Raw genomic sequence first — 15,279 nt, forward strand, 5'->3', positions numbered from 1 at the left:
GATGGTGAGAGAGATGGTGAGAGACAGAGTGAGAGACAGAGTGATGGTGAGAGACAGAGTGAGAGACAGAGTGAGAGACAGAGTGATGGTGAGAGACAGGGTGAGAGACAGAATGATGGTGAGAGACAGTGAGAGACAGAGTGATGGTGAGAGACAGAGTGAGAGACAGAGTGATGGTGAGAGACAGAGTGAGAGACAGAGTGATGGTGAGAGACACAGTGATGGTGAGAGATAGAGTGATGGTGAGAGACAGAGTGATGGTGAGAGACAGAGTGAGAGACAGAGTGAGAGACAGAGTGATGGTGAGAGACAGGGTGAGAGACAGAGTGATGGTGAGAGACAGAGTGAGAGACAGAGTGATGGTGAGAGACAGAGTGAGAGACAGAGTGATGGTGAGAGACACAGTGATGGTGAGAGATAGAGTGATGGTGAGAGACAGAGTGATGGTGAGAGACAGAGTGAGAGACAGAGTGAGAGACAGAGTGAGAGACAGAGTGATGGTGAGAGACAGAGTGATGGTGAGAGACAGAGTGAGAGACAGAGTGAGAGACAGAGTGATGGTGAGAGATAGAGTGATGGTGAGAGACAGAGTGATGGTGAGAGACAGAGTGAGAGACAGAGTGAGAGACAGAGTGAGAGACAGAGTGATGGTAAGAGACAGAGTGATGGTGAGAGACACAGTGATGGTGAGAGACAGAGTGATGGTGAGAGACAGAGTGAGAGACAGAGTGAGAGACAGAGTGATGGTGAGAGACACAGTGATGGTGAGAGACAGAGTGAGAGACAGAGTGATGGTGAGAGACAGAGTGAGAGACAGAGTGAGAGACAGAGTGAGAGGCAGAGTGAGAGACAGAGTGAGAGACAGAGTGATGGTGAGAGACAGGGTGAGAGACAGAATGATGGTGAGAGACAGAGTGAGAGACAGAGTGATGGTGAGGGACAGAGTGAGAGACAGAGTGATGGTGAGAGACAGAGTGAGAGACAGAGTGATGGTGAGAGACACAGTGATGGTGAGAGATAGAGTGATGGTGAGAGACAGAGTGATGGTGAGAGACAGAGTGAGAGACAGAGTGAGAGACAGAGTGAGAGACAGAGTGATGGTGAGAGACAGAGTGATGGTGAGAGACAGAGTGAGAGACAGAATGATGGTGAGAGACAGAGTGAGAGACAGAGTGATGGTGAGAGATAGAGTGATGGTGAGAGATAGAGTGATGGTGAGAGACAGAGTGATGGTGAGAGACAGAGTGAGAGACAGAGTGAGAGACAGAGTGAGAGACAGAGTGATGGTAAGAGACAGAGTGATGGTGAGAGACACAGTGATGGTGAGAGACAGAGTGATGGTGAGAGACAGAGTGAGAGACAGAGTGAGAGACAGAGTGATGGTGAGAGACACAGTGATGGTGAGAGACAGAGTGAGAGACAGAGTGAGAGACAGAGTGATGGTGAGAGACAGAGTGAGAGACAGAGTGAGAGACAGAGTGAGAGACAGAGTGAGAGACAGAGTGAGAGACACAGTGATGGTGAGAGACAGAGTGATGGTGAGAGACAGAGTGATGGTGAGAGACAGAGTGAGAGACAGAGTGAGAGACAGAGTGATGGTGAGAGACACAGTGATGGTGAGAGACAGAGTGAGAGACAGAGTGATGGTGAGAGACAGAGTGATGGTGAGAGACAGAGTGATGGTGAGAGACAGAGTGAGAGACAGAGTGAGAGACAGAGTGAGAGACAGAGTGAGAGACAGAGTGAGAGACAGAGTGAGAGACAGAGTGATGGTGAGAGACAGAGTGAGAGACAGAGTGAGAGACAGAGTGAGAGACAGAGTGAGAGACAGAGTGAGAGACACAGTGATGGTGAGAGACAGAGTGATGGTGAGAGACAGAGTGAGAGACAGAGTGAGAGACAGAGTGATGGTGAGAGACACAGTGATGGTGAGAGACAGAGTGAGAGACAGAGTGAGAGACAGAGTGATGGTGAGAGACAGAGTGATGGTGAGAGACAGAGTGAGAGACAGAGTGAGAGACAGAGTGAGAGACAGAGTGAGAGACAGAGTGATGGTGAGAGACAGAGTGATGGTGAGAGACACAGTGATGGTGAGAGACACAGTGATGGTGAGAGACAGAGTGATGGTGAGAGACAGAGTGAGAGACAGAGTGAGAGACAGAGTGATGGTGAGAGACACAGTGATGGTGAGAGACAGAGTGAGAGACAGAGTGAGAGACAGAGTGATGGTGAGAGACAGAGTGATGGTGAGAGACAGAGTGAGAGACAGAGTGAGAGACAGAGTGAGAGACAGAGTGAGAGACAGAGTGATGGTGAGAGACAGAGTGATGGTGAGAGACACAGTGATGGTGAGAGACAGAGTGATGGTGAGAGACAGAGTGAGAGACAGAGTGAGAGACAGAGTGAGAGACACAGTGATGGTGAGAGACAGAGTGAGAGACAGAGTGAGAGACAGAGTGAGAGACAGAGTGATGGTGAGAGACAGAGTGAGAGACAGAGTGAGAGACAGAGTGAGAGACAGAGTGATGGTGAGAGACAGAGTGAGAGACAGAGTGAGAGACAGGGTGAGAGACAGAGTGAGAGACAGAGTGATGGTGAGACACAGTGACGAGAGCTTGTGAATTGATGTACTTACGCAATTTACACTTACATTACTTAACCGCTTTTATTTTTATTCATTTTTAAGAAATTGGCTTACCATTCGTGTAAAATTCTCCGTCGTTTTTTTGCACTGTTTATTGTTGGTACAACTTTCTGAGCGCCCCTCCCCCCACCTCCCCCCCCCCCCCGTCTGAAATATAAAAAGAGCTTCATAGCTAATCGGATTTCTCCCAGGATGCCTGTGTTGAGCAGAGGCAGTGGTTACCTTGGGCTCCAAACTGTTCTTGTTTTCGATGCCGTAGATCTCCTGCAGGAGGTAACTCACTCCATCCACCTGCCACACAAAGACAAAGATCCCCCCCGTATAGCCTTAACAGACTGTAGGGGAAAGTGCTGTTAGCGAGCACCTATGAAGGCCGGCACGGCACATGAGGGGGTGGGTGGCCAACACCACGGCCGACCGCCTTTGTCTCCCCTGTGGCGATCCGTGGCGGAGCCAGTGGGGGTGGGGGGGGGGTGGAGGGGGGGGATGGCACGTGCCCCCCCAATGATCCGATCGAAATCCCTAATTTCGATCGGATCATTGGGGGTTTATTCGTAATAAATCGGCATTTTGCAACCCCCACTGCCACTGTGTAGCATATTATTATTATTACGTGGCCAGGGACTCTACGACATGATAGGACAATAGTCTGAGTCCACGATTGGCAATAAGTAACGGCAAAGCGGTTTATAAGCAACTCACAGAATTGTGCTCAGTCGCGTCTACAGAGTCCACGACTTCCCTGAAGGCATCGACACCTTCAGCGAGCGCGATGCCGATCACTACCAACGCGGTTCGAATAAAAATCAAGCGACAAGTCCTTACTCGCACAAAAAAAACTCCTCTGTCATTTTTCATTGCTGGAGGGGTTGCCCCCCCCCCCTCCTCCCTGAAAATCCTGGCTCCGCCATCGGTGGCGATGTTTACACATCGCACCGGGTACTCATTTTGGGGCTGAGGCGACCTAGGGGAGGCACAGCACCGGTTCAAATAATTGTCACCGGTGTTGGCCGTGAGCGGGATTCGAACCCGGGTCGCCGGGTTCGTAGCGCAGCGTAGCGCTAACCGTTGCGCTACCGTACCTCCGATCAGCACGGTTGGCTACGTACGGTGCGTGAAACAAGTTCCACATACTCACGTACCAACAGTCTCTTGACTATACGGTGTGTGTGGGGGGGGCGGCGGGGGGGCGGGGGCGGGGGGGATCATCGTCTTGGCCTGTGCGCGCGTACAACTTTCTTGTGTGGTACAGCCGATGTAGATGTGGATGCGGAGCAGCAACTACAATTTCACATTCAGGCGGTCAAGCTGGATTAGCCGCGTCAGGAGCAAGCGGCGCGTTGCCGTGATGCCTCCATCTTGTTCGTGGATCCGGGGCCACTGCGTCTCGTTAATGCGTCGCTACCCTCTGCCTTAGATCACCACGGTCACTGCGTACGTGCGTAACAACTGCGTGCGTGCGTGCGCGTCTTTGATATCGTTGGGCGCGTGCTGGCAGCTGCCCTGCAACGACGGAGCAGCGGGACAGCTGGGACGTGCGTACGAGCGTACGAGCGTGCGAGCGAGCGTTCGTTCAACTTCTTTCAACACACACACACACACACGTGGTTGGGATGCATCACGCGGGCAGAGTGGGCAGCACAGATGGCACGTCGGCCAGTCACCCACCACCCCCCCCCCACCACCACCTACCCCTCTCCCCCCCCCCCCCCCAAGGAGTTCAGTTCATCAGTTGACCCCTAACAGCTGGGCCAGTCCCGTGACCACCTGCCAGCGAGCCTCGGCCACTCTACACATCCTCCAAGTGCACCTAGCCTGGCGCAGGAACTGCGCTTACGTAGCCGAAATTTAACCCCCCCCACCCGTGAAAATACAGTAAAAGCTTGGATTGCGAGTAACTTGGTCTGCGAGTGTTTTGCAGGACGAGCTAAAATTTGTAACTAAATATTAATTTGATAAACGAGCGAGGGTCTTGCGATACGAGTGGTAGTAGTAACGTATACACGCTTTGCACTGCCGAGCATCACGTGATCACAACTGATGTACGAGCGCTTTGACGTACGAGTGCTTTGGATTACAAAACACGTTTCCGGAACGAATCATGCTGCGCAAATCCAAGGTGTTACACTGTATAGCGTGAGGTTGAGATCGGTATCGTTTCGAACGCACACAGGGAGTCCTCTACTTACAAACATTCAAACAAACCTGCACGTACCGGTCCCAGTTGCCCGATCGGACCGAGAGTCGTACATCCAAAATCTACAGAATGCGAAGAACCGGCGGCATCTGCATCTACACGAGATTATACAACTTCTCAAGCCATTAACCCGTGTCTAGTGTACAACAACGTTTGGAATCGACGGGAGTAGAGTTGCACTTGCGAACAAAATCGACTTGCGAGCAGACCTCTGGAACCCAACCCGTTAGTAAGTAGAGCGAAGCCCCTGTAGATAGCGTCCAAATCATTTTCTCAACGTGCAGAAACTGTCAATGTTTACGGCAGCATGAACGCGACGTGCCCTTTGAGCGCCAGATTGGAGCCAGATAGGCGCCGCACGCAAGCCTGGTGATTAAGCAAGAACGTTTTTTTATAGAAAATTTACGTCGCCCGACTCACCACTTGCTTCTGCTTGAGAGGCTTCACGGAGAACGTTCCGTCGGCGGCCTGCAACACAGGGGGACGGACTCACGACACAGCCGGTGGGGCGTCTCACAGCCGTGACACAGCCTGAGCCAACACAGCTGGTTGGGTGTATTACAGTCGTGATACAGCCTGAGCCAACACAGCTGGTTGGGTGTATTACAGCTGTGATACAGCCTGACCCAACACAGCTGGTTGGGTGTATTACAGTCGTGATACAGCCTGAGCCAACACAGCTGGTTGGGTGTATTACAGCTGTGATACAGCCTGACCCAACACAGCTGGTTGGGTGTATTACAGTCGTGAAACAGCCTGACCCAATAGCAGCTGTGATACAGCCTGACCCAACACAGCTGGTTGGGTGTATTACAGTCGTGATACCGCATGACCCAACACAGCCGTGATACAGCCTGACCCTACAGCAGTCGTGATACAGCCTGACCCAACACAGCTGTGATACAGCCTGACCCAACACAGCTGGTTGGGTGTATTACAGTCGTGAAACAGCCTGACCCAATAGCAGCTGTGATACAGCCTGACCCAACACAGCTGGTTGGGTGTATTACAGTCGTGATACCGCATGACCCAACACAGCCGTGATACAGCCTGACCCTACAGCAGTCGTGATACAGCCTGACCCAACACAGCTGTGATACAGCCTGAGCCAACACAGCTGGTTGGGTGTATTACAGCTGTGATACAGCCTGAGCCAACACAGCTGGTTGGGTGTATTACAGTCGTGATACCGCATGACCCAACACAGCCGTGATACAGCCTGACCCTACAGCAGTCGTGATACAGCCTGACCCAACACAGCTGGTTGGGTGTATTACAGTCGTGATACCGCATGACCCAACACAGCCGTGATACAGCCTGACCCAACACAGCTGGTTGGGTGTATTACAGCTGTGATACAGCCTGACCCAACACAGCTGGTTGGGTGTATTACAGTCGTGATACAGCCTGACCCAACACAGCTGTGATACAGCCTGACCCAACGCAGCTGGTTGGGTGTATTACAGCTGTGATACAGCCTGACCCAACACAGCTGGTTGGGTGTATTACAGTCGTGATACAGCCTGACCCAACACAGCTGTGATACAGCCTGACCCAACACAGCCGGTTGGGTGTATTACAGCTGTGATACAGCCTGAGCCAACACAGCTGGTTGGGTGTATTACAGTCGTGACACAGCCTGACCCAACACAGCCGCGACACAGCCTGACCCAACACAGCCGTGACACAGCCTGACCCAACACAGCCGTGACACAGCCTGACCCAACACAGCTGTGACACAGCCTGACCCAACACAGCCGCGACACAGCCTGACCCTACAGCAGCCGGTTGGGCCCACAGTTTCGCCGCCGCGATCGCTAAACGCACCGTCGTCATCGCCCCCAAGTGTGAAGCCTGGAGACCGTGGGGACAGTGAGCGATGCACAACCCGATGCTGCTGATGATCCTGATGGAATAAACGGCTGAAGCGAGGTCACGGGCGTGGGGAGGGGCAAGTCCGTTTGTTGCCAGAGAGGGTTAAAAAAAAAAAGAAAACAACCTATTCTCATTTTTCACCACGAAGCTTCCGGTCCGGGCTCCCGTTGCTGGGGACCGCGGCCGCTCACCTTGTCGAAGGTGGCGATGAGGATGTGGCTGTGGCCCACGTGCTCTGAGGACGACAAAGAACGTCGAGTCAACTAAAACCATTTTTGATTAATGTCACCGGGTAAGGGCCCACCCCCCGCCGTAGCGTGAGGGCGGTGCGGCCTAGCGGGCAACGGCGAGCACGGCAACCCGGCTAAACCGACCGTCCCGAGCGTCGGTCCTTCGGCGGAGACTCGTTTAAAAAAACCCGCCCCCCCCCCCCCAAAAAAAAAAATAAGTCTGGAGAAATCCGGAAAATGCTGCGATTGATTAGCGCGGTCGTTCTCGATTTGTTTACTTAGTCGAAGGTATTAACTTGTCGGGGGGTGTTATTTCGCGCGCTAATTTCGTGAGGAATGGAGGCGTATCGTTGGGACGACGGACGGGTATAGATTTGCGTCCGTGTCGCAAGCCGGCCCTGTCGCCCGATTTGGTCGGGCGAGCAACCCAGGTGGCACGGCGTAGGGGTCAATCACGGCGGAGAGATCGCGGCTGACGGTAAACAACAAAAATACAGCGCACCGCCTGGATTGCATGACGCAACCGGAGAGAAAGACGCGCCCCAAAACGTGCGACCAGTGTTGTTCATAAGGTCATCCACGTCTGGCAACACCGCACCAAGCTAAAGTAAAAACCTTGGATCGCGAGTAACTTGGTCCGCGAGTGTTTTGCAAGATGAGCAGACATTTGTAAGTAAACATGAATTTGATAAACGAGCGAGGTCTTCTTGCGATACGAGTAGTAGTAGTAACGTGTACACGCTTTGTACTGCCGAGCGTCACGTGATCACAACTGATGTACGAGTGCTTTGATATACGAGTAGTTTGGATTACAAAACACGTTTCCGGAACGAATTATGCTCAAGGTTTTACTGTAAAAATATATATTTTTTATTTTACCAGGTAAGGCCCACTGAGCTATAGCGCTCTTTTTCAGAAGCGTGCTGGCCATCGCAAACGATAGGCTAATGACGAAAAAAAAACCCAGCCAAATACCTCTAAAACGCATGACGTTGGAAGGGCATTGGCCATACCCAGAGGAAAATCCACGAGACCGCGGGGGAGAACACGCAAACTCCAAATATACAACAGCAGGCGTCAGGGTCGGGATCGAACCCACGACCTCCTGTATACCAGGCGAGGTAGTTAACATCTCACCACAGAGGCACGCAAACTCCAAATATACAGCAGGCGTCAGGGTCGGGATCAAATCCACGACCTCCTGTACACCAGGCGAGGTAGTTAACATCTCCTAGCCATTGTGATGATGAGAGAGAGAGAGACACACAAACTCCAAATATACAACAGGCGTCAGGGTCGGGATCAAACCCACGACCTCCTGTACACCAGGCGAGGCAGTTAACATCTCCTAGCCACCGTGATGATGAGAGAGAGAGACACGCAAACTCCAAATATACAGCAGGCGTCAGGGTCGGGATCGAACCCACGACCTCCTGTACACCAGGCGAGGCAGTTAGCATCTCCTAGCCACCATGATGATGAGAGAGAGACACACACGCAAACTCCAAATATACAACAGGCGTCAGGGTCGAGATCGAACCCACGACCTCCTGGACACCAGGCGAGGCAGTTAACATCTCCTAGCCACCGTGGCACCAACGCAAGCGCCACAGAAATATGTTTTTTCGTGAAAGTATCTCGACAGTGACAAAACAAAATCAAAGTCGGTAATTTTGCTATCGCGCTCTGGGATGCACGCGTTGCTCCGATCCTGTCTTGGGTCGTGACGATCTCCTCCGACGCGCATCTCTCCCGGCCGCTGCGCGTTTGCAGATTCCTCACCGCCTCCCTCCGCCACGGACGCTTGGATCACCATGGGGTACATCTCCTTCTCCGGGTCGTAGGTCATCTAGGGGGTCAAAAAAAGGGGGGGGGCGGGGCGGGGAGCAAGGGATGAGAGGGCAGTGCCGGGGTGGTTGTTCTACGGTCGGCTAACTCGGTCAACGTCAGCTGTCCAAATGTCGACCAGCCGCCAATCCCCGCACGTCCAAATAGCGGGGTTAGCTACGTACGGCGTGCAAAGAAATTCAGCAAACACACACACACAAACGTACGTACGTACGTGCGTACATACATCGGAACATTACCCGCCACCTCGAGTCATCCGAAACTATCCTGGGCCTACCCCGACGTCGACTTATTGTTAAACTTGAATCACAGTTCCTCTGATCACTGTTACATTGCTTTTATCGCACTATTTTGGTGATTTCGAAAACGTTTTGGTTTCGCCGTGTTTGTTTGTTGTAGCGCAGCGTTAGACCGATAACTTTAACATCAATTGTCTCATGGTTGTTATGGTTTTGACTTGCATCCCACTGGGATTTTTGCACACCACAGCGTTGTTGAAATGCGGCGCTTTTTCCGGAAGACTTTGCCGTTTTTTCCTGGTTTTTGCTGTTTTGCGCGCAGTCACTCCCAAGACGGTTTTTCTTGTTCGTGTTTTTGCTTGCTGCGGTTGCACCCGATTCAAGAGCCGAATGGCTCACAGGGCTACACCTAATACATGAAACTGAGTCCACCCCCCGTGTAAACATCAGGGCTGGGGAAAACAATGGCGGTCATGGAGTGGTGTTGACCACCCACTCACTGCCTCTCGTGTGCCGTGCCGGACTTCAGAGGTGCCACTCGCTAACGGGAGCACTTGGCTCAACAGCCTCCTCTTCTTCGTCTTCTTCTGTACAGCTGATGTAGATGCAGAGCAGAAAAAAATTCAATTTCTCATTCAGGTGGTCAAGCCAGAGAGGCGGGTCAGGAGCAAATGGATCGGGGAAATTGTGTCGTTACACGTTGTACGGTCTGTTCTGGATGACCACAGTTGCACACTGCTGGAGAGGTTTTTATTTTTTTATTTTCCATTTGTGCATCAGGTAAACCGCATCTTCTGCCGTGGTTTGCGCAGCGGATGCGGTTTAGAGTGGACAATGAGCTTCGCGGGAGATCAGACCCAGGGGGATCTTCTGCGTTGGGTCTTACACAAGGTGCTTGTTTGGGTGTTCTTTTGAGCGTGTGTGCGTGCGAGCGTGTGTGCGAGTGTGCGTGCGAGTGTGTCTGTGTGAGTGAGAGTGCGTGCGAGCGTGTGAGTGTGCGAGCGTGCGTGTGAGTGTGCTTTCGAGCGTGCGAGCGCGTGTGTGTGTGAGTGTGAGAGCATGCGTGTGAGTGTGTGAGTGTGCAAGCGTGTGTGTGTGTGAGTGTGTGCGAGTGTGTGAGTGTGCGAGTGAGTGCGTGTGTGTGAGCGTGCGTGCGAGCGTGTGTGTAAGTGTGTAAGTGTGCGAGCGAGCGAGCGCGGTGTAAGTGTGTGAGCGTGCGTGCATGCGAGCGTGTGTGTAAGTGTGCGAGCGAGCGCGGTGTAAGTGTGTGAGCGTGCGTGCGAGCGAGCGTGTGTGAGAGCGTGCGTGCGTGCGTGTGTGAGTGCGAGCGTGCGCTGACTTCTTGAATGCTCCAGTCGGAGAGGTCGAGGCTGTGCGAGGGCAGGCAAAACTGCTGACCGGCTCCTCGTGGGAAGCTCACGAACTCCGACTTGAGCGATGGCGTCTTTGGGATGTAACTGAAGGCACAGGGAGAGGGGCACGTGGAGAGGGGACTCTAAATGCAGGCCAGGGGGCAGGGATAGAGGGCGGGAGCCACTTTCTCAGAATTCCTCGGCATTTTCCCCCGTTGTCTCTCCCGAGTGCACGGGCCTCTGTGTGCTTCCATGGGTCCCGCCGATGTGAGCCTGTGACTCCAAGGTGAGTCTGTTGTGGATCTGTGGATCTGATGTTCGTATATGGATGGCTACGTGGGTCTATGGCTCTCTATGTGTGGGTATCTCTACGTGGGTCTATGGGTGTCTATGTTAGTATACGGGTTTGTACGTGAGTCTATGGGTCTCCATGTGAATCTACGGTTCTCTGTTTGAGGCTGCAGGCCGCAGAGTCTGTTGGTATCTATGAGAGTATGTGTGGCTCTGTATGAATCTGTGAGTCTCTGTGCGAGTCTGTGGGTCTCTATGCGAGTCTGTGGGTCTCTATGCGAGTCTGTGGGCCTCTGTGTAATTCTGTGGGTCTCTGTGCAAGCCTCTGGGTCTCTGTGCAAGCCTGTGGGTCTCTGTGCAAGTCTGTACGTCTCTGTGCGAGTCTGTGGGTCTCTGTGCGAGTCTGTGGGTCTCTGTGCGAGTCTGTGGGTCTCTGTGCGAGTCTGTGGGTCTCTGTGGGTCTCTGTGCGAGTCGGTGGGTCTCTGTGCGAGTCGGTGGGTCTCTGTGCGAGTCTGTGGGTCTCTGTGCGAGTCTGTGGGTCTCTGTGCGAGTCTGTGGGTCTCTGTGCGAGTCTGTGGGTCTCTGTGCGAGTCTGTGGGTCTCTGTGCGAGTCTGTGGGTCTCTGTGGGTCTCTGTGCGAGTCCGTGGGTCTCTGTGCGAGTCTGTGGGTCTCTGTGGGTCTCTGTGCGAGTCTGTGGGTCTGTGTGCGAGTCTGTGGGTCTCTGTGCGAGTCTGTGGGTCTCTGTGGGTCTCTGTGCGAGTCTGTGGGTCTGTGTGCGAGTCTGTGGGTCTCTGTGCGAGTCTGTGGGTCTCTGTGGGTCTGTGTGCGAGTCTGTGGGTCTCTGTGCGAGTCTATGGGTCTCTGTGGGTCTCTGTGCGAGTCTGTGGGTCTGTGTGCGAGTCTGTGGGTCTCTGTGCGAGTCTGTGGGTCTGTGTGCGAGTCTGTGGGTCTGTGTGCGAGTCTGTGGGTCTCTGTGCGAGTCTGTGGGTCTGTGTGCGAGTCTGTGGGTCTCTGTGGGTGTGCGTGCGAGTCTGTGGGTCTGCGTGCGAGTCTGTGGGTCTCTGTGGGTCTCTGTGCGAGCCTGTGGGTCTCTGTGGGTTTCTGTGCGAGTCTGTGGGTCTGTGTGCGAGTCTGTGGGTCTCTGTGCGAGTCTGTGGGTCTGTGTGCGAGTCTGTGCGTCTGTGTGCGAGTCTGTGGGTCTGTGTGCGAGTCTGTGGGTCTCTGTGCGAGCCTGTGGGTCTGTGTGCGAGTCTGTGGGTCTCTGTGCGAGTCTGTGGGTCTCTGTGCGAGTCTGTGGGTCTCAGTGCGAGCCTGTGGGTCTCTGTGGGTCTCTGTGCGAGTCTGTGGGTCTGTGTGCGAGTCTGTGGGTCTCTGTGGGTCTCTGTGCGAGTCTGTGGGTCTCTGTGCGAGTCTGTGGGTCTGTGTGCGAGTCTGTGGGTCTCTGTGGGTCTGTGTGCGAGTCTGTGGGTTTCTGTGCGAGTCTGTGGGTCTGTGTGCGAGTCTGTGGGTCTCTGTGCGAGTCTGTGGGTCTGTGTGCGAGTCTGTGGGTCTCTGTGGGTCTCTGTGCGAGCCTGTGGGTCTGTGTGCGAGTCTGTGGGTCTCTGTGGGTCTCTGTGCGAGTCTGTGGGTCTGTGTGCGAGTCTGTGGGTCTCTGTGGGTCTGTGTGCGAGTCTGTGGGTCTGTGTGCGAGTCTGTGGGTCTGTGTGCGAGTCTGTGGGTCTCTGTGGGTCTGTGTGCGAGTCTGTGGGTCTCTGTGCGAGTCTGTGGGTCTCTGTGCGAGTCTGTGGGTCTCTGTGCGAGTCTGTGGGTCTCTGTGCGAGCCTGTGGGTCTGTGTGCGAGTCTGTGGGTCTGTGTGCGAGTCTGTGGGTCTGTGTGCGAGTCTGTGGGTCTGTGTGCGAGTCTGTGGGTCTCTGTGGGTCTGTGTGTGAGTCTGTGGGTCTCTGTGCGAGTCTGTGGGTCTGTGTGCGAGTCTGTGGGTCTCTGTGGGTCTCTGTGCGAGCCTGTGGGTCTGTGTGCGAGTCTGTGGGTCTCTGTGGGTCTGTGTGCGAGTCTGTGGGTCTGTGTGCGAGTCTGTGGGTCTCTGTGGGTCTGTGTGCGAGTCTGTGGGTCTGTGTGCGAGTCTGTGGGTCTGTGTGCGAGTCTGTGGGTCTCTGTGCGAGCCTGTGGGTCTGCGTGCGAGTCTGTGGGTCTCTGTGGGTCTGTGTGCGAGTCTGTGGGTCTCTGTGCGAGTCTGTGGGTCTGTGTGCGAGTCTGTGGGTCTCTGTGGGTCTGTGTGCGAGCCTGTGGGTCTGTGTGCGAGTCTGTGGGTCTCTGTGCGAGTCTGTGGGTCTGTGTGCGAGTCTGTGGGTCTCTGTGGGTCTGTGTGCGAGTCTGTGGGTCTGTGTGCGAGTCTGTGGGTCTGTGTGCGAGTCTGCGGGTCTGTGTGCGAGTCTGTGGGTCTGTGTGCGAGTCTGCGGGTCTGTGTGCGAGTCTGTGGGTCTGTGTGCGAGTCTATGGGTCTGTGTGCGAGTCTGTGGGTCTCTGTGCGAGTCTGTGGGTCTGTGTGCGAGTCTGCGGGTCTGTGTGCGAGTCTGCGAGTCTGTGTGCGAGTCTGTGGGTCTGTGTGCGAGTCTGTGGGTCTGTGTGCGAGTCTGTGGGTCTGTGTGCGAGTCTGTGGGTCTGTGTGCGAGTCTGTGGGTCTGTGTGCGAGTCTGTGGGTCTGCGTGCGAGTCTGTGGGCGAGCCTGTGGGTCTGTGTGCGAGTCTGTGGGTCTGTGTGCGAGTCTGTGGGTCTGTGTGCGAGTCTGTGGGTCTCTGTGCGTGTCTGTGGGTCTGTGTGCGAGCCTGTGGGTCTCTGTGCGAGCCTGTGGGTCTGTGTGCGAGTCTGTGGGTCTCTGTGCGAGTCGGTGGGTCTCTGTGCGAGTCTGTGGGTCTCTGTGCGAGTCTGTGGGTCTCTGTGGGTCTGTGTGCGAGTCTGTGGGTCTGTGTGCGAGTCCGTGGGTCTCTGTGGGTCTGTGTGCGAGTCTGTGGGTCTGTGTGCGAGTCTGTGGGTCTCTGTGGGTCTGTGTGCGAGTCTGCGAGTCTGTGTGCGAGTCTGTGGGTCTGTGTGCGAGTCTGCGAGTCTGTGTGCGAGTCTGCGAGTCTGTGGGTCTGTGTGCGAGTCTGCGAGTCTCTGTGCGTGTCTGCGAGTCTGTGAGTCTGTGTGCGAGTCTGCGAGTCCGTGTGCGAGTCTGCGAGTCTGTGTGCGAGTCTGCGAGTCTGCGAGTCTGTGTGCGAGTCTGCGAGTCCGTGTGCGAGTCTGTGCGAGTCTGTGTGCCGGGCCCTCTGCGCACCGCATTGCTCCTGCGTGCATCCCCTCTGTGGCCTGGTAGAAGATGCACAGCTGCACACGCGCGTCGCTGTCGAAGGTGAACTCCACATTGTACCGCACTCGCGTGCTCCTCCCCTCCCCGTCGTCGGGCTTCACCTCCTCGCTGCACCTGCAGGCCGTGGTGACGAACAGCGCTGGGCTCGCTTGCTTCCTCGCTCACTCAAACACTCGCTCACTCGATAGTATAATTATTCACTCCATCGCTCAAGTACTTGCTCGCTCGCTCGATCACTCAATCACTCGCTCATTCAATCACTTTCTCACTCGATCACTCAATCACTCGCTCGATCACTCAATCACTCGCTCGATCACTCAATCGCTCGATCACTCAATCACTTGCTTGCTCAATCACTCGGTCACTCAATCACTTTCTCGCTCGATCAATTAGTCGCTCGCTCAACGAGTCACTCGTTCACTCAATTACTCGCTCACTCACTCGCTCGTTCACCCACTCGCTCGTTCAACCACTCGCTCGTTCACCCACTCGCTCGTTCACCCAATCAATCGCACACTCGCTCATCCACTCACTCGCTCTTTAAAAACAGCGGCGCTACTATGTCTCTCTAAATGAAATTAGCACCGGGCCGCATGCGCGTTCCGAGATTCAGCGGTGAACGGGACACCAACCCTGCAACTTGCAGATGTCTGGGAATGGGAAAGGGTTCATATACCCCCCCACCGACTCGCCCGTGTGAATGATTAACCATCAACCTTTGCTCTGCGACTTGCGGTTAAGATCGGCTGGAGCCTCCTCTTGTACCGAGGCTGTAGTTTATTGCAATTGCTTTGTTTATCCCCTCGTACGTCACCCTGCTCACCTCCACTCGCTCTGCTACCTCTCTCATCTCACTCTACTCCCCTCCACGCACTCTCCCACCACTCCCCTCTCATCTCACTCCACTCCCCTACACGCACTCTCCTACCTCTCTCCTCTCACTCTACCCCCCTCCACCCACACACACCATATCCACACACACACACCATACACACCGTATCCACACACACACCATACCCACTGTATCCACACACACCATACCCACCATATCCACACACACACCATACCCACCATATCCACACACACACACAATACCCACCATATCCACACACACACAATACCCACCATATCCACACACACACCATACCCACCATATCCACACACACACCATACCCACCATATCCACACACACACAATACCCACCATATCCACACACACAATACCCACCATATCCACACACACACCATACCCACCATA

At 54.4% G+C, this 15,279-nt stretch overlaps 1 protein-coding gene across 2 annotated transcripts in view; it reads right to left on the bottom strand.

Annotated features, from left to right (window-relative positions):
* The window catches only part of LOC116955084 (putative E3 ubiquitin-protein ligase MGRN1), a 54,109-nt gene that overhangs the window by 19,951 nt on the left and 18,879 nt on the right, over positions 1 to 15,279 (bottom strand). For both annotated transcript variants that reach the window (XM_032976049.2, XM_032976048.2), the window contains exons 4-9: positions 13,990 to 14,136; positions 10,373 to 10,490; positions 8,729 to 8,795; positions 6,908 to 6,951; positions 5,262 to 5,309; positions 2,867 to 2,935 (exon numbers count right to left, since the gene is read on the bottom strand). In XM_032976049.2, the coding sequence (XP_032831940.2) occupies positions 2,867 to 2,935; positions 5,262 to 5,309; positions 6,908 to 6,951; positions 8,729 to 8,795; positions 10,373 to 10,490; positions 13,990 to 14,136 (493 nt within the window). The remainder of the gene's footprint in view (positions 1 to 2,866; positions 2,936 to 5,261; positions 5,310 to 6,907; positions 6,952 to 8,728; positions 8,796 to 10,372; positions 10,491 to 13,989; positions 14,137 to 15,279) is intronic.

This window comes from Petromyzon marinus, chromosome 58 (genome assembly GCF_048934315.1).
Source record: "Petromyzon marinus isolate PM22_M1 ecotype Great Lakes invasive population chromosome 58, UKy_Petmar_22M1.pri1.0, whole genome shotgun sequence".
NCBI lineage: Eukaryota > Metazoa > Chordata > Hyperoartia > Petromyzontiformes > Petromyzontidae > Petromyzon > Petromyzon marinus.